This window comes from Melospiza georgiana, chromosome 1 (genome assembly GCF_028018845.1).
Source record: "Melospiza georgiana isolate bMelGeo1 chromosome 1, bMelGeo1.pri, whole genome shotgun sequence".
Lineage (NCBI taxonomy): Eukaryota > Metazoa > Chordata > Aves > Passeriformes > Passerellidae > Melospiza > Melospiza georgiana.
Window position 1 is genome coordinate 125,769,181 of NC_080430.1, and position 24,002 is coordinate 125,793,182.

Below are 24,002 nucleotides of genomic sequence, written 5' to 3' on the forward strand. Positions count from 1 at the left end.
CAAGATTCTCATCTCTTCCCATGCCAGGATTGCCTGCAAATTCCACAGGATGCACAAGCACATCTGTGGAGGGGGAGGCTAACTGGTACTAGCAACCAGTTTGGGAGTCTTTGAGTGGGTTTTTTCTTTGTGTTTTTGTCTAGAAAACATCCCTGAGGAGGGTGAGGGTGGTTCCTGACAGGAAGGTGTGTCATGCCAGCATTTAAACAGGATCTCTTCAGGATGCTCGCACTTAAGTCCTGCCGTTCCACATTTTTGGAGCCTTTTCCAGTGCTTTTACCTAAGCCTGAAAGCTTTCCATTGTTCCCTCAGAGTTCCAGCACTGGAACCAGCTCAGGTCCCTGGGTGGAGCTCTCCTGTGGGGCATGGCATTGCTGCAAGAGCTGCTGTGTTTGCTGGGACACGGCAGAGCTTCCAGAGCTGTGCCAATGATGCTGTCAGGGCTCTGTGTAGACAAATCCACACTAAAGGGCTTGGGGACAGCAAGGAAAACATAACTGAGAGGAGGCTTTGTAGCCCTCCTGGGTGACTTTTCACCAGACAAAATTATTTCTCCATCTGCCTGCCTGGAAGAGGCAGGGGAAAGGTGTGGGAAGAGCCTCCAGGAGCATGGATATCTGCTACAGCTCATGTTGCAGGGTTTCTGGATCACATGTTTGCCTTTTATCACCACAAGCCATGCCTGAGACATGGAGAAGGCCTCACAGAAAACCTGCTCTGAATGGCTTTCCTCCTGTGAATGGAGTTGCTCAGAATTGTTCTGGGAAGAGGGAGGGATGTGCAAGCAGAAACTTTGGAAGATGGCACTTTGAATGATGGAGGTAATTCGCTTACCCAGTGGAAGAGCTTTTCACCTCCCTTTTGGCCCATTTGGCTTCTTCCATTGCTGAATAAGAATCACTAAAGCTTCTGACAATTAACAAATGGCAAGCCAGGCCTCAATGCTGAAAAAAAAGGGTATCCCTGAGGGTTTTATTGAACTACATATTAAAATAAATTACACAATCAGTACATTAGCCCTGCATTGCCTGTTTGGTATAAAAATCAGGTTTGTCCCATCTATTTGCCTCCCAGTGCACTTTGAATAGTTCTAATGGGATATTTCCAGCATGGAAATGCCTGGGAGAGGCTGTCCTGTCACTCAGCTTTCCTTTCTTTGCAGCCACCAGGCTGTGGCTAGATTTGTGCCTGACACCTTAGTGCCGTGCCTGCCACATATTCACATCCATTAATGAGCCTCTCTCCTGCTCTGGATGTTCCTTGTCACACGGGGAAGGTGAATCTGTTAAAGGTGAGTCACGAAACAGTCAAGACCAAGAAGAAGAAGAAGCCACAGAGACTCCCTTAACAAGCAATGGCCACCTGATGCAGCCAACGGAAGGGAGTTTTCAGCAATTATAATGAAAAATCATAGCCAAGACAGCAGTCAGATCTGAATTTCTCTTTTTATCTCACTACAGTGCTCTGCAGCCAAGACATCACCTAATTTAGCTAAATCCATTGTTCCCCTGCCATTAGGCCCTGGCGAGGAGCTGCAGGTACCCTGCAGGATTCAGTGCAGCCAAGAGAACCTCTGAGGGTGCATTTTTGCTCCATTCGATCAAACTGATTTGCTGCCAGGCCAACATGCATGTGACACACTTAAACCCCCTTCAACCTGCATGCCCTTGGAGGAGAGCTCCTGAGTTGATGAAGATATGGCACAGCTCAATCCTGCTGGCATTTAATTGCCAGCACTCTCTGTGGCAGGTGCCAGAATCACCATTCCCACCTGCCTGGCTGATCCCAAAACAAGCACTGGGGCTGCTCATCCTACAGGGCATCCCACCAGGAAATATCTGACCCAAGAAAGCAAACTGCAGTTCAAAACGGTGGCCATGATTGAAAAGGAGCACTGCCCAACCTTCTTCTCCTGGAAAAGAAACTGCTCAGCCTCCAGACCTGTCAACAGGGTCAGATAAGATAAATTACTTTAGAAAAATAAGTATCAGATAAATTATTTCAGAAATTGAATACAACTAATTCAATTTTGAGAACAGACTTGGCAAAAATGTGAGAAGAGGAAAAGTAGTAGTGAGGCCAGAACACTGGGTTTAGGAATAACCCAGCATGCCTTGGGCATCTGATAGATCCTCAGCAGCACATGGCCAGACACACTTAGTAGTTTTGAGGAAACACATTTAAAAGCAGGACCAGCACTGTGCTTCTTTTTTAACTTCAGTCACCAGATGCAGATTTCCTTCCACAAGGGCTCAAGGATATCTGTCACCCTTCACAAAGAAAACAACAGTAGATGCTGCATGACCTTTGTTCTGGGAGCAGCATGTACTTCCCACACACACCCTTGCATCTGCCCCAGCCTGCATGTCAGAGCAAGGGAAGGAAACAGAGAGCCAGGAGAGACCCTGGAAGGCAGGTCAGCACCAAGAGGAACCTTCACCTTCCTTGACACTAGCAGCATCTCTCTCTCATCTGCTTTAGCAGCAACCCTTCCTTCTTCATGCTTAAAAACCTCCTTCAAATGAGCCAAAGCTGAGGCTTGAGGTGAAAAGCAGCAGCAGACTTCAGCTTTTGTTAGACTGTTGTAGTCCATGGTGCTGGTGAGGGTGGCAGGGGCCATGGTGCAGGGCTGCCTGAGCCCGGGTGCAGTGAGATCCTGCCAGAGCAGGGCTGATGCTAATGCCACAGCTGAAGCCAAGAAGGGTGACAGGAGCTGGTGAAGCAGCTGAAAAGTCTCTTGGGGTAGCTGTATCCCCTGTTGTAGTCTAGAGGCAGCAGTGGGAGTTGTTCTGGTGTCTGTAGAGGGGAAAAGAGAAAGGCAGGAAGGTGAGAAGAGGATCAGCCACATCGAGGAGTGGGAAGGAGAGAGGAGCTCTGCATGAGCCATATGACTGCTGAATTTTTTTCACTTTCTCCCAGCTCTTGGCATAGATAAGAGAAATCCTTTTCCAGACCCTGCCAAGTTGACATGCCAATCAAGCTCTTTTCCATCCACATGCTGATATGTGCAATTAAAAGTTGCAGAAAGATCCAGATAAACTTGATGTAAACCACAGACTCGTATTTTCTACCAGCCTCCCACAAAGCCTTTCATACCTAACCTAGCTCAACATTGCCAGCTCTGCTGCGATGTTTCTTGATAATGCCTTGTGATAACGGATATTTTTCCTCAAGCCCCAGCTCCCAAATGGAAATCATTACACGAGAATCTCAGCTTTCATTAAGAAGTAGATTTCTATCCCTCGGGGCCATGAAAGAAAGCTCAAAGCTGTGAATCAAGAAAATCATGCTGGCTTAGAAAACAGAAGGCAACACAAAAGAAGCCAAGGATAACTGCTGGGACCGTGGGTCAGCACAGCTCCTGGACCAGGTCAGCTGGGGCAGTGCCTGCAGGGCCATGGCCCCACTCTCATGGTGCCCTATGGCACCAGGCACTGCAAAATAAAGGTGCATAAACTTGTCTCTAGTAGTTGTTGGGTGATAGGACACCTTCATGATGCCCTATTTTGGAGTGCACAGATGTAAAAAGAGGTTCAGCAATAGACACAGGCACAGACCCACGTCATAGATCTGGCCTGCTGGTATAGACACAGTCACACCAACATAAAACCCAGATGAATCCATCATCCTCACCAGCATCCCTCTACAGAGATTGTTCAATTAAAATGAGGCTACAAAAATAGCCCAAAGATTCTTAGTTTTCTGATCACACTGCTCAGAGTACAGCAAAAAATGACAAGTGCTCACTTTTTGCCTCCTGACTTTTCTGACTAAACTCCTCCCTGCGTACAAAAAAAGGATACAGAAAGAAGCAATTTAATCCTCACCCTAATATGAAAATACTTTCAAAGGAGAAGAAAGAACAGAAAGATTTCACTTAGGTGCATGCTTAAACTGTTATATTTTATTTTTATAGCATAAACATCTGATGTTCCACACAGAAAGAGCTGGTGTTCCCAGCTCTTTCTGCCAGCGAAGGACAGTGTTTCTCAGAGGCAGCAGATCACTGGCTTTTCTGCCAAGATGCAGCAAAACACAGAGGTAGGGGCTACACTCCTGCCCTGCTCCAGTCTTCTTCAGGGCTGAAGTGAACTGCTATAGAAAAGGAGCAGCAAAAGAAGTTTTGAATTCCTCAAAAAAGCAAATGTTTTGTGACCTTTGTAACAGCACTGCAGAAATCCAGCTGTCTCCTGAGCAAGCAGCAGACAGAGCAGCATTAGTAAGCTGTGCACTCAGGGGCTCAGCCCAATGCTTTGCTTAGAGAGGAAATTGCTCGTGCAAAGGTTTTTAAAGCTCAGCTCACATGTGCACACATCATGCTCAGAAAAAAATATTCTGAGCTTTTTTCTCTTAACACTTCTCATTTTCTAACTAAGATAATTGAATGACTCAGTGAGCATGGCTGGCATTAAAATCTTGGGGGAGGGAAAAGCAGAGGTAGCAAGCTCTAAATCCTCTGCCAAATCCCCTTTTCATAATTTATAGTCTGTCACCAGTTTATCACCGAGAACTGTCCCTCTTTTTCTCATTCTCCAGGCTCCTTTCCCAGTGGACAGTCCATGCCAGCTGTCTCGGCAGCAGGAACGTCCTTTTTTTCCCAAGCCTCGACCTGTGGGAAAATCTTCATTGGCCAGTAATTGATTCCACCCTGCCAGCTCCATTACTTGAGCCCACAGTCAAACTGCCAGCAGGCTGGAGACAGGCAGCCCCAGCCCTCCCTGCTCCCGCTATTGAGCCGCTCCTGCCCGGCTGCCCGGCTCGCAGCCCCTGTGTCAGCCCGCCCTGCAATTAGCACTAATCTGAAAATTGGCCTTTGCTGGCAAAGCCAAGCACCTGACAGCTAATTGTTGATGTCAGATTGATGTGCATTTAATATGGAAAGGTTATTTATCAAAGAGTACTTCTTTTTTTTTTTTCTGTTGGTCTTATTTTGTCCCTGTATTGCCACAGGCGCTTACAGCCCACAGACCACTAAAGATCTTATACTTCATTTAACTTGAGGAGCCTTCTAAATACCCTTTTCAAAGTCTCGGTGTAGGGCAGTGCAGTACTCATCTATTTATAATGTTTATACAGAAATCGCTGCTAAGCAAGCAATTATTGGTTTTAGTCTCTCTTTTTGGAATCAAAATATTGGGGGGTGAAGAAAGGTTGATAACAGAATAGCAACTGCCGGCCAGCCCTGGGATTAAAAATGAAGTTTTGACTCATCCCCAGAGCTTTGCTAGGCTTTTCTTCCACCAGGCTACTTCAATGTTTACAGTATTATTTCTGATTTCCGTGGCCGCGTGTGTTATAGGAAACACACTGGGAAAAATACAGGTCCTGTTGATTTTAACAGAGGTTTTGCCACTCATGAGAACAGAGCAGGGACTTCCCTAGTGGCTTTGTGGAGACAAAAGGACATGATCCTTCAAGTCCTCATCCTGGCATCAGATGGCAGAAGGTGAAGCTGCATGTACATGGAAACCCCCTCACAGTGCAGTGAAGGCTGACATCTGTCTGTCTGTCTATCTATCTATCTGTCTATCTATCTATCTATCTATCTATGATCTCTCTATCTATCTCTCTATCCATCCAAGTATTTCAAAATGGGCTTTCTTGATGATGAAAGCTGTAGCTTAGTGTTTTCCACAAGTGTCAAGCAATGGCTAGGCTGAAAACAGGCTGCAATATAAGCATTACTATTGGGAGCATCTGCCTGATGCTGCACAGGTTGCCATCCAGCACCTCCATAAATAGCCTAAAAAAAACAAGTACACCAGATATTTGAACAAAATCACTTTTTTTTTTTTTTCACACTGGGCACACACATTTTAGGTCATGATAAAGTCCTGCTAAAAACCAAAAAGATTTTGCAGATGCTTAGAGGAAATTAATATATCCTGTGGAGTCTTGGATGTCAGCAAAGATAAAAGCAGTGCATGTAAAGCTCTGCCATAGAACCTACAGCAAGAAAAAAGCTGATGGTTTTAAATGAAGCAAGAGAGAAGACAGTCTCCAGCATTAAAAGCTATGAAAACTGGTAAAAAGAGGGGACACAAACACAACAATAGTTTGATATAAATCATGTTCTGACAGGGAAATGAAAAGTACCAGTGTGAGTTGTGTGAATCAATTGCTCATATTCATTCCACAGGTGGAGAAAAACATTGCTCATATATATTGAATGTATCTCCTTTTTTATGAAGGTAGTTAAGTATGTTACAGAGTCTTCTGACCTCTAAACTATCTATCTCTGAACTATCTTTTAAAATATAAAAGTATATAATTTGTATCCTTCCACTAACTTTGCACACAAAAATTTAAGTGGAAAGTACCCTACCATGCAAGATCCAGGATCTAGAGAAAGACCTTCACTACAAAACCAAAAAACTTTCAAAAGAAAAAATTAATTAATAAACACTTCATCATTCATTAGGCATTGTCTGCATAACAACATCAGTGCTAAGGTAATGAATGGAGCAATGGTAGCAGACAAGGTGGAGGCAACAGCTTAACTGGGGCTGGTGTTGGGGCAGGCAGGAGCTGCTCCCAGTAGCCAGCATCCAGCAGAGCTGGCAAAGTCCTGCACGCCCTGGTGGTGGTGCTCAGACAGATGGACACTGCACCAGACTTTTGTCATCTGCCACTTCACCAGGTCTGCTGTGTTCTGCTGAGACCAGAAACCACCCCTGTGCTCTGAGGAGCCCTGGGCACCATGATCCTGTCAGGGAGAAACCCCAGGAAATTAGGAAGAGCAGGGCTGTGTGTGCCAGTGGCAGAGCTGTGTGAAGGGCAAGGGGCTGCTGGCAAAGGATGGGTGCATCCTGCACACACCCACCATGACATGTCCTCCTGCTGGATAAACACTGACTCCAGACACCAAACCCCCCTCCTGGTGCCCTTGCAGCCAGCATGGGAACCAAGCAAACGCTTCATTTCAAATACACGCTCCAACCCCCTGGGCTGGTCCTTGGTCAGGCTTTAAAGACGTGTTGGGAAGTTTTGGCAGCGTGGCTTTCAACTTGGCCAGCAAGGAGATGTTGAAAGTTACACGAGTGCATCCAGGCTGGAGTTCTGAAATGTGTTAATTAAGACATTCTGTTACCAACCCTTTCCTTCCTACGCAAGACAAAACCCACCGGGTGCTAAACGTGCCTGAAATGATTCGTATGCTTTAAAGCTTTCCTGAATATGGATCAATTTTAACACTTTTTGTAACGCCTGTATCCCAGCCAAGACAAAGCCCATGACTCCAGTCTGAGTCAAGCACACTTTTAACACCCTCTGCTGAATAGGTCCTAGAAGAGGAAAGAGTTCAAGAAGTCAGGGCAGGATAGCAGCTGGATGGATGTTTCTCTGAGCTGCTCTTAAAGACTTCCAGTAACAAAAGCTGCCCAAGTTCCCTCTGGCAATTCATCCTGCTCCTTCAGTTCCCTTACTGATAGAAATTATTTTATGAAGTGTGATGCAATGCTCTTCTACTGCAATTTAAACCATCACTTTTCATTCCTATCTTCCATGGACACAGCAAACACTGCTCCCTTCAGCTGATGTGTGCTTACTTGAAGCCCTCCGTATTTTCATTAGTCCAAACAAAGCTGATTTGTCCGTGTTTCCTCAGAAATGTATCCCAGGTCCCTGAGTGCTGTTCCCTCTGCATTCTCAAGAACTGACCTTTTTGCAGTGCTGAAACTGACACTGGGACTGTTGCCCCAGTGGAGGCCACACAGGTGGGGGCAGAGGGGCAGGCTGAGGTTGTAGGTCCTACCTAGCCCCTCTCCTATTACATGTCCCAGTGGGACACTTGCCTTCCCAAGCCCAACATGACAAGGCTGAACTGTCCCCTCTGCAATGCCGTTTTGCAGAACTATCACCTCTCACTTCATCACTTCACAAGCCAGGAGAGCCACTGGGACCAGGTGCTTCCCCACCACCCTTTTGTGCACCAAGAGTGTGGCCAGGATTCCTTCAAATCTTGCTATTCTCAAGGGGCAGGCTCTTCTCACCAATCCTTCCTCAATCCAGACATCTCTCCACACATCATCTCCCATCACAGAGCCCTCTCCATCTCCCCTGGGAAAATGAAATTCCCACCCAGGAGTCCCCCTGGCACCCTCCAGACTGCACAGCAGAGCAGGATGGAGCTGGCACAGAAATGACCTGTGTGTGCTGTGACAGACACACTAAGATGTCCTGAGTGTGGACAAGCATCCCTGATGCCATGGAGGGGTCCTTGGAAGGGCCAGTTTCAAGGGGGCATCGATCCCTCTGTTGATCCAGAGCAGAAGCTCCTCCTGTCTTGGAGAACCTCCTCCTCCTGCAGAGCTGAGGGACAGCCACAGACTCAAGAACTGAGGTGCACATCCAAGAGCTGATCATGAAGTCTGATTCCATTCCCCTCACCCTTGAATACAAGGAAGTCAAAAGCCCTGCTCCCTGCTGTCCCTCTGCCTGGTTGGCAAACTTGGGCACCTACAGGGTAACTGCAGCTGAGTTTCCTCCTGACTCCTCCATGACAAATCCCAACCATGGCTCTGGTGAGAGACTGCCTAAGTATCATTCTTGTACACGATTTACATCATATAAACATTATTTAGACACCCATCAGCACATGTTCTTGTATGGAGTACAAGAGCTGCTAGTTAAGCAAGAATTGCAGGGGAAAAATGGGGGGGAAATTTCATTACATTGTTTTTTCTTACTTAAGTATTAATATCACTAGATAATACATAACCCTGTTTTCTGGAACAAGGGTTTACTTCTTAGGACATAAAATCTTCTTTCTATCAGATTGGAACATGTGTGTCTCGATCAGCTTGTATCTTGAGATACTTAAAAAAGAAGGAAAAAAATACAATTTTAGCAATAGCTAAAATAAGGAAAAGATCTCAGCCTGTCCAACCAAAACAATGACCTGATGCAGAAGTCAAGTCTATCAGGTAATGCTCAAGGGAACATTTTAAATAAGGAAAAAAGAGTGGAAGTGGGAAAAAAATATCATCATTGTATTCTTATGCAGTAATGTTCCTCCACTAGCATTAACAGCTTATCTCCCCATCTAAGCACTTCTCGATAACAGACTGGGTTTTATGTTGAGTACAGGCTGTACCAAGTCACTAAAACCATTCTATTGTTAAAGATTATATAAAATGGTCAATCAAAGTGTCACTTCTTCCTGCCCGTCCCCCGGGCTGCTGTTGCAATAATGCCACATAAAAGCCAAGCGTGACAGGGGAGCAAAGCACCAGGAGAGGGAGAAAATGGCCCATGGCAGAGACAGCAGGCACAGGGGACATCCCACCACCACAGAGGGCTCTGCTGCAGTGGCTATGAAGCAAAAACACCCAAACAAAACTTGTTTAGTGAATTTGTCCTTGCAAAAAAATATTTGCGTTTAGCAGTCTGTGCACCTGCAGAGCTGCTGAGCATCCTTGCAGGTTTTGTCTGGTCCAACAGGTTGCAGCACAACAGAGACGTGGGAGCTGAAGGCAGAATAAGCTCAGGAGAAGTTCATTTTTCTAACATTTTGAGTGAGATTTCTAGATATCTAGAGATTTCATGGCTCAGACATTTGGGAACTGAATTTAAAAAGCTGCTTGTTTTGGTGCTGGTGGTGGTTTGAGGTTTTTTCCCCCTAGCAGGTTTTCATACCTATTATAGTGGGAATTTGAAGGGGCTTTCTGAGGCCTTTTTTTTAACCTAAACTGGTAAAAGGTGGAAGTTTGGAGCCCAATGACCAGTGTTCATGTGGAATGGGAAACAGCTCCTCTAAGCTTGAGCAATCCCACCAGGCATGATAAGCAGCAGGGCTTTGGGGAAGGACAAAGTCCTTCTGTGCATGAGGGCAAAGTTATCCCAAAGTTATCCCTTACACTGAAAGAACACTCAATCCCTGGCATAAAACAATATGATGGACCTCCATCACACCTGCCCTCAGCCATCTCAGCAGCAGGAGGACACAAAGCAGTTCCATCTCACCCTCAATGCTCATATTCCTGGGAAAACTGAGTAGGCAGGAGAACTGCATTCATTTGTACAGGCTTGAAATAAGCCTTTGTTAAGTATTTGCTTAACATACAAATGCCTTTCACATTTCAAGATAGACAAATCAATCTTAGGTTCTAATTAAGGAAGGGATCAGATGAAGTCCTCCCTCCAGCAGAGATTTTCCAAAACTTTTGCCTCGATTCAGCTGCATATGCTAAGCACATGGATTGACAGGAAGGGGAGCTGGCTAACAGAGGGCTTGTGCTATTTATGATTTGTGCTAGAGAGTACATAAAGAAAGGGAACCAAAAAAATAATTCCCACTTCTCAAATGCCCAAGTACTAAATACAGTTTGTATCAACAAGAGCAGCAAACCACCAGCATATCTCATTTTCATCTGCTATCCATGGGGGTCTGTCATGAGAGCTTTAAAGGAAATCTGCTTCCCACTGCACCAGGGCTCTCTCATGCACAGCTTGCAGGCACACACAGGCATAGCTGTATCATGTGCTGGCAAGTAATGGAGAAATTGAGCAAGCATACCTGAAATAGCTCACATACTTAGAGATGCCAAATAGGCTCCTTGCACCATTTCCAGAGGGGCTTTTTTTGCCCAGCTCTGCATCCCCAGCCACTCAAACAGCAGTTGCTCCTGTGGGTATGCTCTCTCACAGTCATCAATTACAAGGTGACGACTCGAGAACAATCATTTGTCACTGCAAGCCAAAACAAGCAGCCCTGCTCCTTTGTGCCCTGTTCTGACCAGGAGTTTCTCCAGGTCCAGGCTTGCTCCAGGGCCATGCGAGCTACTGCCCCACTATTCAGTCCTTTTGCTTGCCCCCTTCAGAGAATCACAGAATCACAGAATCACAGAATCGCAGAATCACAGAACCAATCACAGAATCACAGAATAATGACATTGGAAGAGACCTCTGAGATCATGGAGTGCAACCTATGCCCTAATATCTCAACTAGACTTTAGCACCAAGTGCCATGTCCAGTCTTTTTTTAAACACATCCAGAGTTGGTGATTCTACCACCTCCCTGGGAAGAGCATTACAGTACTTTATTATTCTTTTGATGAAAAGTTTTTTCCTAATGTCCAACCTATACCTTCCCTGATGCAGCTTGAGACTGTGTCCTCCCTTCTTTCCTTCTAGCCTGCCCTCCCAGGCTTTGGCACAGAGTAAAGCTTTCTCTCCTCTTTTCTACCTCTTCCCTTGAGCCAGCCATGTCACCCATCCTCCCAGGTGCTCAGGATGCTGTGACAGGTGAAACAGAGCTACAAACACCCGAACCAACATGATCGCTGAGTGTTGGGAGCTTAATCCTGCTACTGCCACATGGCAAAAGCACCAAAAACTGAAAGCGAGTACATTCACAAGGATTTGGCTGATCAATAAAGGAGACTGAGGACCAAACCTGATTTGCAGAAGAACCAGGAGGATTTAGGAAGCAGAGAAAATACCTGAGCAATGCAGAGAGGGTATCTGAGAAATGGTACAGGGTGGCTCATGTAAGGGTGGGGAAGGTAGTCTGGAAATGGCAAATGAAAAAGAGAAGCTGGGCTGCCTTGAAGAAGCTTATTGGCAAAGAAATCTAGGGGATTTAGGAGACAGGGAGCAGATGCTCTGTGCTTTAGGTGTGTACAACAGGACTGATGGCCATGCCAGACGCCGCACTGGGTGACAGTGCCCCACAGCAAGGTGAGGCTGCTGTCCCCATCCGTGCAGCGGGATTGGTGCCAGGGAAGCTCCTCTCCATACCCGGTGTCCTGCCCGCCAATAGGACAATCATCACAGCCGGTGACATCGGACCCTGAGACCACAGCATTTCCCTGGGATGAGGGCTTCCCTGGAGGAGACACAGCACATGGGAGTCACCGCGTTTGGCTTTGCAGTTCAGTTAAATAAGAATAAAAGCATGAGGAAACGCCAGGTTGCCTGTCCGGGGAGGCACGGAGGGGCCCCGGAGGCTGCGGGACGGCGCACGGGGTGAAGCCCCGCTGCTGTCAGCACAGCCCCGCAATTCCCATTAATGGGCCGTGGCAATCGGATCCCAGCGCTAAGGGAGACAGCAGGTCCCACCATGTGGATGCAATAAATTATTCAGGCTGGCAGCTGCTCGGATGTGGCTCGGTGAGCCGCGGTTAAACGCCGGCCACATGGCCCAGGGAGGTGTGCCCGCTCCGGGCGGGACCCGCAGGACAGCTGTGTGTGACACCCGCGCAGCCCCGCCGGCCACAGCGGCTGCCACAGCCTGGACACGGCAAGCAGCGTGTCCTTCCCTCACAGCCCGCACAGGGCCAGCCGCGTGTCCTCCCTCATAGCCTGCACACGGCCAGCAGCCTGTCTGTCCCTCACAGCCTGCACAGGGCCAGCAGCCTGTCCTTCCCTCACAGCCCGCACAGGGCCAGCAGCCTGTCTGTCCCTCACAGCCTGCACAGGGCCAGCAGCCTGTCCTTCCTTCACAGCCTGCACACGGCCAGCAGCGGGTCCTCCCTCATAGCCCGCACAGGGCCAGCCGCGTGTCCTCCCTCACAGCCTGCACAGGGCCAGCAGCCTGTCCTTCCCTCACAGCCCGCACAGGGCCAGCCGCGTGTCCTCCCTCACAGCCTGCACAGGGCCAGCAGCCTGTCCTTCCCTCACAGCCCGCACAGGGCCAGCAGCCTGTCTGTCCCTCACAGCCTGCACAGGGCCAGCAGCCTGTCCTTCCCTCACAGCCCGCACAGGGCCAGCAGCCTGTCTGTCCCTCACAGCCTGCACAGGGCCAGCAGCCTGTCCTTCCCTCACAGCCCGCACAGGGCCAGCAGCCTGTCCTCCCTCACAGCCCGCACAGGGCCAGCAGCCTGTCCTTCCCTCACAGCCCGCACAGGGCCAGCAGCCTGTCCTCCCTCACAGCCTGCACAGGGCCAGCAGCCTGTCCTTCCTTCACAGCCTGCACAGGGCCAGCAGCGGGTCCTTCCCTCACAGCCCGCACAGGGCCAGCAGCGGGTCCTTCTCTCACAGCCTGCACAGGGCCAGCAGCCTGTCCTTCCCTCACAGCCTGCACAGGGCCAGCAGCGGGTCCTCCCGGCAGCAAAAAGCACCGGGACAAGCTCAAGTATCTCACTTAGCTTCAATTCAAGGGATTGTGAAGCTGGGAATAGGGGGCAGTTGGATGTGAGACAGCAAGCTTCAGCGACCAAGCCTACCTGAGCAACCTGACATGGACAGGTTTTTCAGGAATTAAATGAAAGTCTGGGCTCAAAATTGGAGTATTTCTATACTGAAAACCCAGCATCATATTGTAAACTCAAGGCTTGCCCATTAAACTTGATTTTTGCAAAGCCAAAGTAGTGCTCTAGAAGGACCTCAGCTCAGATGAGTACCCAGAGCCCATGCTGCATGAAGGAGGGGTACACTACCAACATCCCCTTCTGCCTCCCTGGCTATGAGAAATGTGTTTTAATGTACACACCCTCATTAAAAAAAAAAAAAATTAATTAATTCAGAATAACCTTTCAGGGTGGAAAGACTGAACTCTCCTAAGCTCAAGTACTTTTTTCCAGGAGCACAGCATGAAGAATAGCAAACGTGAGGCAGAAGGGAAAGGGCTATTTGTAAAGTAATGTGAAAAGAGAAAACCATCCCAGGCAGTTGTCCACTCATGCATAGATGCAGTTCCTCACCCCTGTTTTCCCACGAAGAGAAGGGATGCCAAGCGACCTGACAAAAACACAACACCAAACTCAGAAGGATGACGTTGTTTCTTCATTAGCACCTCAGTGTGGACAACTGTAGCAAAATGCTGTAATTTACATTCAAATTGCAGGGGCCTGCCCACACTCACTGGTGCACAGCCCCACTGAGAGGGGCTGTGCTTCATCTCAGGAGTTTGAAATGGTTCAGGGCTGTCCCATGTGGCTCAGCAGCCCAGCAGCACCTGTACCCTTGCTAGGCACGATCCCCTCCCAGCAAACATGCTGGGCTGCAGTTCTGGCAGCTCTCTTGGGAGTACTTGGCTTGCTCACACATGCAGGCCTTGTAGTGGAAAGGAAACATTTGATTAAGAAATATACATACTGACAGTCTTCTAAGGAAAACTGAAAAAAACCAGAACACCATAGATCATTCCTCAGGCTTTGAGAGTCTGGAATTTAAAAATGAGGAGAAACAGAAGAGAGATGGCAAATAGTAATACTCTGTGTGAGCAGGATTGGTAGGAAAGGCATGATAATGGACAGCAAAACTGAAGCTTAGGAGCACAAGGTCACTTTGGCAGATAACTACCTACTTCAGAATGTAAGGGCACATCAAGGTGCCCAGGTCAGCCTGATCTCTTGAGCTTACATATATTTGAAAATGTCTAGGTATATCCCATTCAGTCTGACTGCATTTAGTAATTAAGAGTGTGAATGCCAGAAGGCAAAGTTTTTTCAGATCTACAAAGACTTAAAATTCATTCAAGTGCTCAAAAGTATGCACTGATTAGTCCTATCACAACCAAAGGGCCATGTAGCAGCACAGAAATTTAGGCAGCAGTATGGGTTTGCACACATCAGAGCCATATTTTTGTCCTCATTGAGGTCCAAAGTACTTATGCATCTATACACTAGCAGTAAAACAACAGAGTGATCCTTTATGACAGTGTGACCATAATCTGACTTGACAAATGCAGTTGTCAGCATCCCTTAAAGTAAATTATAACTACACCCCCTTGACTAAATCCTGAGCCCTTTCAAATAACAAAACAAAGAGCTCTCTCCCAAGAGTTGTGTTCCCTGCATTGTGTTTTCTGACATGCTTTCCCACCACCAACCTTTCATCCTGTTGAGCTGATTTCCATTGTAAGCAGCAGAGGGCAGGGAGGATAACTCCCATTAACTTCCCACTGGTGCAGTGTGGGCCTGCCTAGAGGAAAGGCACAGAGGGCACATCCCTGGCAGAACTGGCCCCCAAGTGCCCTGTCCTGCCAAACTGGGCACTATGTTTGTACAAGTGTGCTTTTCTGTGGAGAGCAGGTGAGCTGGGACTAAGGCTGGGACAGGGCTCCCCAGCTGCCCGTCCTCAGGGCTCACAAGGCACTGCAGTGGTTTGCACCAAGGTTCCTGCTGCCCTTCCAGCCTGCTGCCCTCACTGCTGCCAGCAAACAAGGCGCCCAAAGTGAGGTTAGAGACATTGAAATTGACCCTTTCACAGGAGGGGCTCTGAGCTCCGGGTCTTCCCACACAGACAAGAGATGCAGTAAGGCCCTGCCAGAGGCACTGTTGCAGAGGGTCAGCAGCAGCTTTTGTCTTTCTGTGTAAATGGAAGAAAGAAGCCTTTTATGGCCTATTTTATCCCTTCAGCACACATGTACATTTGTACTCTTTACTGTACACTACACACCTCTCAGGCTTGCACAAGCTCCTGCTCTGCCCAGTTTCACTCATCTGATACTCAGCCCTGCTCCTGCCCTTTCAAAACCTCCCAATAAATGTGGAACAGTAAGAGCACTTTTTGTCATGAATACAGGGTCTCTTGGTCTGTGTGTCCCCTCTTGGCCTGGTTTTGCCCTCCAGCGAGAGGGAAATGGTAATAATGCTCTCAGGGAAGCTTGGGTGCTTTATCACCAGAAGACTTCCCATGCAATGCTATATTCCTGCAGGGAGGGTGGACAGAGCCCAGGATGAGCAGGAGTTTTGTTTGCTTTGTTTTCACATTGCTCTCTGTTATTTCTTTATCCTGATAATTTGGATTTCACCCACAGGAACCCTCTAGGTGAACCCTGCTTTCTGCATCAACATTAGATCTCAGCCCAGCCTGTGTGGTTACAGTTGTGAGGGGAGATGAAATTGGGGTCCTGCTCACACGCAAGGCCTGCTGCACCTCAACATGGCTGAACCTCACAAACCCTGATCCTGGAGTTGCATCCTGCCCCAAACCTGTGCCTGGCAGTCTCACCCAAGGGCATCCTTTTGCCCCAGTGTTCAATAGTGCTCTTCTCCTGGAGATGGAAAGGCAACAGCCCCAACTTGTGCCAGACACCCTCCCTCCATCTCCTCACCCCTGGCCCTATAAGCACATCTTCCAAAACAAGCAACCATAACCATGAACAAGACTTAAATTGAACAAACAGCAGGGTCAAAATTGTTTGGGAACTCACCTGGGAGTGAGTTTCTTGCATGGGAAGTGGCAGAGGAGCTGTACAAGAGCATCAGCCTCTCCAAATGCTTAGCAGGACGCAGGGAGGATGTGTCCATGGCCTTAGCACACTGCACCTATGGCAAGGTACCCAATATTGACCTTGGAAACCATCCTAGGTATGGGCCTCTCCTGCTCCCATGCTTCCAGTGTGCAGCTTTCAGCAAAAGGACAAAAATCTGGAGGACTGCCAGATTTATCAAGTCATGCTTTAGCCCTTGCTCTGCACATCAGCCGCTCTTATCACTGCCAGGAGACACGGGGAGAGGTTTGGTCAGACCATCCAGCTTCCAACACACCAACCACTTGTGTGAACAGCAGCAGCAACAGAGGCACTCAGCCATCCTGCCTGCCTGAGCCCTTGCCCAGCTGGCAGCAGAGCACAGCTCCTGAGCACAGGGCACAAGCAGGAGTCAGCACAAATCCTTCCTCCGTGGCCTAGCAGCTGAGGATAAACAGACAGCCGGGTGTGCCTGGTCACCACTGCCCTTCTCCCACCGGGATCTCAGACAGGCAGTGTCCAGACTCAGAGAGGAAATCCCCACCACATCACCTAAACTCAGTTCACAGAGAGATCCCCAAGGCATAGAGCGCAGCCACCTGGATGTGCCCAGCTGCAAGGCTGAGCCCTGACCAAAGGCAGGAAGTATCCAAGGAGGCTGGTCCCACACACCACCTCGGGCCTCCTTAGGTGACTGGGGATCAGTGGTGCCCACAGACACATGACCCTGGGGGGTAAATGTTTACAGCTGCAGGGCAGCTTCTGCTTACTGCTGCTTTCAGAGCCTCACCAGACAGAAAATAGCAGGTGTATTAAGCTCCAAAATAAGATTATAACATGCTGTAAATTAAAGTACGATGAGCTCTTTGTGTTCAGTCAAATAAGGAATGATGCATGGAAAACACCAGGGGCCACATTCATCTCAGAGTGATCATTCACAGGATGCACAACAATACAATTTCACACATAGAAGTCAGAGAATGTCTCTGAAATGTAAGATCTGCTCTTCCCGGGTGTATTTTTTTTCTTTTTTTCAGTAAAGATTTCCAATGTGCTGAAACCACTTATAGTAATAATTGGGGGAAAAAAGAGTCTCTGGGAAATCATTGGCATGAACTTTTAGATCTCTAAATTAAGGCCAGCCTAATTTTCCAATTAGGCAGCTTGATAGGCAAGATGACATGTGCAGAGTAGAAGGGCAGGCTCTAAACGGCATTTTTATGAACATTTCTCATGCCTGCAGCAGCTTTTCTATGCCCAACAGCTGAGGAGTGCACTTTCCCATGCCGTCAGGGGTGAGGAGGTTACGACTCCGGCATTGTGCCCCTTGTTTCTCACACAAGAGCCCGGCGCGCCGCAGCGCTTGAAAGGGTCGGGCGCCCGGAGCTGCCCCGGCCCCGCGCCCACCGCCGGGCGGCGGCTCCGCTCACCCCGCGCCGGGACGGGCGGCCGGCAGCGCTAATTGGGACGGGAGGGCCTTTTTCAGAGTCGTTCAGTCGGTAAATGAAACCGCAGCTCCCCGGTGATGCAGCGTGTGCAAAGATGCCGCAGCCCGAGGTGCAAAGGGCACGGCAAAGATTTTGAGCTGACGCTGCTCATTCACAGCTCGGGCTGCGGGCTGTGCCGGCTCCCGGCGCCAACTCCCCTGCCCGTCCCGCTGGGGGAAACCGGGGCTGCGCATCCTCCTTCAGCACCCTGAAGGACCAAACCCCGCTCCGGGGCTGCACATCCTCTCTGAGCATGCAGAAGGACCGAACCCCCGCTCCGGGGCTGCACATCCTCTCTGAGAATGCTAAAGAACCAAACCCCGATCCAGGGCTGCACATCCTCCCTGAGCACGCTGAAGGACCAAACACCAGTGTGAATTTAGCAGTGATCTTCTAGGGCAAACAGGAGTCCAGATCAGTGCGTGAGACCCTCAGACACTTAGAGCAAAGCCTGGCCCCCAGGAGGTACTGAAATCACGCATCAGCACCTGCTCTTAGGTGAACCTGGAGCAAACCATACCTGGCCTATTCCAACATCCTTCTCTGGATCAAGCAATTCAACAGGCAGAGCCATGCTAACCTGGCACAGGCCAGGGCTTTGGCAGACAGGCCAGGCAGGAGGTGGCCAGTGACCACCAGGAGAGGACATTTACATACATAGTCCAGGGCCATGACCCCTCCTTCAAGGACAGCTGCCAGATACTCCTGCCAACCACACTGACAACACTGCCCATTACCTTGGTGTGGCTGGCACCAAACTCTGAGCTGGGATGGACATGCTTTACACACTGTACAAGAGCCTGGACCCACAGAAATGTGTCTCACTGAGCTTATCCTCAGTTTGCCCATGCATACAGTACGAATAAAGAATGAGGAACAATACCTTTGTTGGAAGTGGGAGAGGGCAGCAGCCACAGGCAGTAGCCACAGCCTCCCTTAGACTGCAGGGAAGGCCATGCCAAACAAAGAGCAAACCAGCCTCAAAGACACACAGAAGGTACAGATTCCCACCTTTCCTACTTCTGGAGAACCCTAATTCCCTCTTGTCTTTTGACAAATGGATCCCAAAGGGAAGACTGTACCCTCCTAGCTCAGCAGGATCTCCAAGCTTTCAAAAAGTTAGAGAAACGAAAAGAAGCAGAGTTCAGCCAGAGTGGCCAAGTAAGATGAAAACACTCAAAGGTGTTTAAGACCTTACTCATGTTAGTCTAATGCAGTCATAGCAGGGATAATGTTTGTTTTGGGTTATGGCCAGATGACAATGTAATAGCCCCATTTGGGCAGTCTGGACCTTTCATATGTGATAAACGCTTCCCCAGAACATTTAATGTACTGAAAAATGCATCTAGAGTGCATGCTTGGATCTAGCAGAAATGCTCTCTCTAGCCAAAACAGAAGACTGGAATATCTTTCCCAGCATATGGGATTAACACTGACAGAAAAAGAATAAAAAGCTTGAACAATAATTTGCCTGATTTATAAATGTGACAGTATTAAGAAATGAGGAGGAACCCAAACTTTCCAAAATGCCCTAAAGGAAAGTAAAATGTGAAGTATTCTTTTCTTTAGAAACAAGCTCAGTGCCAAAGCTTTGGTGGCAAGATGCTAATTTGTTTTCAATAGGCAGGCCTGATTTCTTCAGTGTTTCCCTTTTCCCCCATCTCATCACCTAAAGGCCTGGAATATGAAAGGGCATACAAGCCTAGGAGAATTTACCAGTTCTTATTATAGCACATCAGTCATCAAAGGAACATTGAACATTGATCATTTTTCTTCCAACTCCACATCAAGATAAAGATACTTTGCTTTCAAAGTATGTATAAGTGTTTTAAGGTTCTGTTCATAAAACAAAGGGTAGGATTCTAGGACAACTTTTTTAAGCCTTCAAAACAGGACCAGAATAAACATGAAAAAGAAATTATTGCTTTAGCTAAAACCCAAGCTAACTTTTATTCAGTTTTTATCAAAGCTAACTTTGCTTATAACCACATCTGTAAACCCAGAAATGCTACGGCCATTCAGGCACATGAGAGGAGTGAGAAGTGGAAGTGGGTTATGGTGAAGCTCACAAGCTCTTCAGTTGCAGGCCTAGAGAAGGTAAGTGTCCTCCTAGCAGAACGTGTGGAAATATTCCTTGCTTGTGCAGAGGGGAAGATTTGAGCCTGCCCACCAGTCACCCACAGAGTTCCCAACCAAGTGAGGAGACAAGGCTGGGATGGCAGCAGCCTCCTCCTCCCTCTGTTGAAGATGCATTTCATGCTGCTCTCTGAGCACTCAGCATTACAATTCCACGTGCAAATTTTGCACCAAGCATGAATTGCAACTACTTGAAGTGAATTTTTCATTCTCATCCAAATCTAAGTGAGAAATTTATCAATTAAGAGATGTGGGCAGCATGCAAAGCAGAATATGATAGAGAAAAATGAAAACTCAGTATCTGCTAATGAAGTGGGATTTGTGTTGTTACCTGAAAATTTTCAGAGCAAAAGAAAACCCATTCAAACACTTTCAAAACTCAAGACTGTTACAGGAAAAAACCCCAAATGTCTGAAAAAGATGAAACAAATGTCTTCTCAGCTGCATAATCAAAAAAGAAATCCTTATGATTTTAGTAATGAACTTCGCTCATCTGGTCTGTGCTTCAGAGTAAGACAAAATTACAACATTTAGAAGAAAACACAGCATGGCACGCAGAGTTCCTGATTTTGGCAGACAAAATCAAACAAACACAGTTGCAGAACTTGGTTCATACTACTCTCAGGATTCTCAGCAAAATGATGCATTTCCATTTACAGCTGGACTCTTGATATGTAGAAGTAGCATTCATTTGGTTCACATTAGAAGTACATGTAGTGTATATAGTGAGAGGCATATTCCAGGAGGTGGTTGGGCTGGGCACAGGGCCACAGGAGCTGCTGGCTGGTTTTAACATGTTCTTCATGTTATCCTCTTACCTGAAATAAGAATGATGTCCAAACAAAACTTCAGAGTGATACCACTGCCCAAACCAAGACACATGCAAGGCCACTCAGGGATCTGCAGCACATGGACAAGGAGATTTCACTGTGCACGGCTCTTGTACATACATTGGTGCACATATGACAGCAGAAAATGCAGAGAGGAGCAAAATGGAATGTGGCCATGAAGAAAAAAGGGAATTCCTGGGAATAGGAAGCAACCAGCAGAAAAGAGTCTACATTTATTTTTCTGTATGAATGGCCCTAGAAATACTTGCTTGCATTATCAATTTCTACTCTGATAAAAGACTGGAGTTAGGAATAGCCTTATAGACAGAGGTCATGCAACTGCGCCATTGTGGCTGTTCAGTAATGAATGCTGGTGCTTTTTTAGTCTGTGTTAAGGACATGTAGTCTCCACATATTCTTGGTATATGCAGGTATCACAGCTATGAAATGCAATTGCAACAGCCCACCACAAAGACATTTCAGAATTCCCTGCTCTGTCTTTGCAGGTCTGCCTTTGGGAGTTGTGCAGAACTGAGGCAACATGCAATGGGCACAGGCTACTCCAAACAGAGACTCCTTCAACAAGCTGGGACCACAACTGGTTCACCAGAGGCCACAAAGATTAGCAGCAGCCTAAAGCCATTGGAGGTTCAACCCTGCAATTTGTGTGGCTGGGTCAGTTTATGTCAACCCTTGGGTTTCCAAATAGAACACTAAGCTGGATTTGAGATAGTGACCACTACAGCCTCCAAGAGCTACTTTTCCAAAGGTTATCCAGAGGAAGGTTTGATAAAAGCACTATCTGTTACCCTCAGTGAAATAACTCTTATTCTGCCCCAGAACATTAACTCATATACTTCCTCCCAAATCACTCTTATTGAAGGTTTGATCAAGCATATAGGATGAGTTACGTCTAACAGACATGATTTCTTTGATATTTAAATCCCTCCTGGCTTCTTAAAAGGCCTCCTTTTCCTAACTCTAGTGATAGCATAACTCTTTACCTGGAGGCTAACACCCAATAAAATTCATGTTCAAAATCCCCTAATTAAGATCACCGAGATGAATGAGTAAATTACAGCAACAAAATAAGCTCACATTGCTTGTTTCCTCTCTCTTGCTTGGATCCGTACTGATTTCAAAAACAAAACTCCAGTTTGCAAAACTATAAAAGGATCTGCTGAAACATGCCCATTCCTTCAGAATGGTTATGCATTTACTGTGTGATTCCTCCTAGTATTTTAGTAAATATAAATTATACTAAAAATATTCTTCTTGACATATCATGCCTGAGAGGTATCTTGAAAACTTCCCGTATCAGCTGATGTCAGGCATTGGAACAGGCTGCCCAGACAAGTAGTGGAACCACTACCTCTGGAAGTGTTCAAAGAATTTGTAGATGTGGCACTTAAGGACATGGTTTAGTGGTGAAGATGGCAGTGTTGGGTTAACAGCTGGACTCTATGATCATGGAGATCTTTTTCAACCTTAATAATTCTCTGATTGTGTCTGCACTGTACCTCTTGTTTCAGAGTTATGAGAGGGCAAAGGTAGGAAATTAGTTTTCTTCTGTTTATTTGGTCAAAGGTTTTCTTTTAGCCAGAGGTGTAAGAAACAATCAAACCACTGTGCATATGGCTAAAAAGCATACAGGTAAAAAGGCACTTCAGCTTTACTTTTTATATGTTCAAAAAAATACAAAAACCTTTAAAAAGAATTGACAATGGTCAACCTATAACCAGGTTAAAGCTTTTGTATACTGTGCTAAACAAATTTTGTTGGACCATATGAAGACTTGCAGAGCTTGGGTGGCAACCTGACCCACCAGCCAGCTGTGATCTAACAGAACTGCTCCCCATTTCTGCACTGCTGCCCTCTTATCCAAGCACCTCCCAGAGGAAGGCAAGGAGAGGGATGTGTGAGCTGTGGCAGTCTGGAAGTAGCTTTCTGGTACTCTGCTTCTTTAGGGATCCCTTACCCCCTCTTCCCTCTGACACATTTGTGTACCCAGTCATGAGAGGCAGAAGGAGCTACACCATCCTTCAGCGGCTCCATCACTGCTCACGTGGCCTGCTCCAGCAGAAAGAGGAGCTGTCTGTGGGTTTGGGTAATACCTGCTTAACTCAGTGTGTGTTTTGCTGAATTTTGTGCAATCTGCTGAATAACATACATGTAAAAGAAACACACTGTCACTAGACAGTCACTGCAGACAAACAAGGTATATTATCTTAACAAATCTCATTTCATTCCAACATTTGGGAAAAATATTTTAAGATTAAACAGGCTTTCTTTTGCAATCCAGTGGCAGGAATGGCAAATTTAACATTCACTCAGCACACCTGCTAGGCACTATACGGATCACAAATGACTGAGCAGAATTCAGGCTTGGATATATCAGAAATCAAAAGAAGTGTTCTTTATTAACAAAACCTCAAAAAATATATAGGAAATACCATAGCATGATTCTCTGGTTGTGTGTTCAAACACCCACTATATTTATCTTAAATATATTTACAGAAGACAAAGACATACACTTGGCCCACTACATTGAAACAGCTTCTTTCAATTTGTATCAACCACCAGAGAAAATTGACTCACATGCATTGGAAATGGGAGCTCTGATTAAAGCCAAGAATAATCTCTAGTTCCTCATGCAGATGGAGATAAAAGTTTGATGTACTGTAATAGATAGTAAACCCAGTATCAGCAGCAAACCAGCCTGCACTGCAACTTGGAAATCAGAAATCCTTGATGTTGTTCTGTATGAAACACCACCCTAAAAGCAGCATCACGACAGCAAGCTTTGGACTTGGAAAATCAACATTCCTTTGGGATAGTATGATGGACTCTGAAATTCTTTATATAAGAATATGAACACATTCAGTTAAACTACAGAAGCTCAGTTAACCTTCACCTTTAAATCTAAAGGCAAAGAGCTAGATAGCTGAGTGAATAAAAATGGAGCAAGAATTAGGTACTATGTGTTTATTGTATTTTATTGATCTAATTTTTTACATGACTAAGTGGACAGAAAATTTTCATTTATTTCCTGAGGAAGCATTTAATTTATGTAATAAGTTTTAGAGCACAAAGTGCATCTCTTTGCAGTAAATTTACTCCTTCTGCTTTGTTTGCTTGCTCTCTGCAAGTCCCAAAAGCACTGCATCAGCTTCCAGCAATGTTGTGTCACTGGCTGCCCCCAAAAACCTGGACGTCAGTTCGAGATCCAGTAGTCTCAGGCGTACCCGGGTGCCTCTCTGATATTTTCTGTGGAGAAAAGGAGAGAGGGGGAAGAAGGTAAGTTTTGTTAAACATTGGTCTTGCATTTCCTAAGGCTCTCTCCTCTCTGCAGATCAAAGTAGCAGCCTCACAGAAATGAAGCAGCCTCACTGCAATGAAGTCCAATCCTCT

At 46.8% G+C, this 24,002-nt stretch overlaps 1 protein-coding gene across 1 annotated transcript in view; it reads right to left on the bottom strand.

The window, feature by feature from the left end:
* Nucleotides 1-22,982: 22,982 nt before the first annotated feature.
* Nucleotides 22,983-24,002, bottom strand: part of TPD52 (tumor protein D52) — a 125,362-nt gene continuing 124,342 nt past the window's right edge. The window contains exon 7 of the mRNA XM_058025974.1: nucleotides 22,983-23,858. Within this exon, the coding sequence (XP_057881957.1) occupies nucleotides 23,705-23,858 (154 nt within the window). The 3' untranslated portion in view covers nucleotides 22,983-23,704. The remainder of the gene's footprint in view (nucleotides 23,859-24,002) is intronic.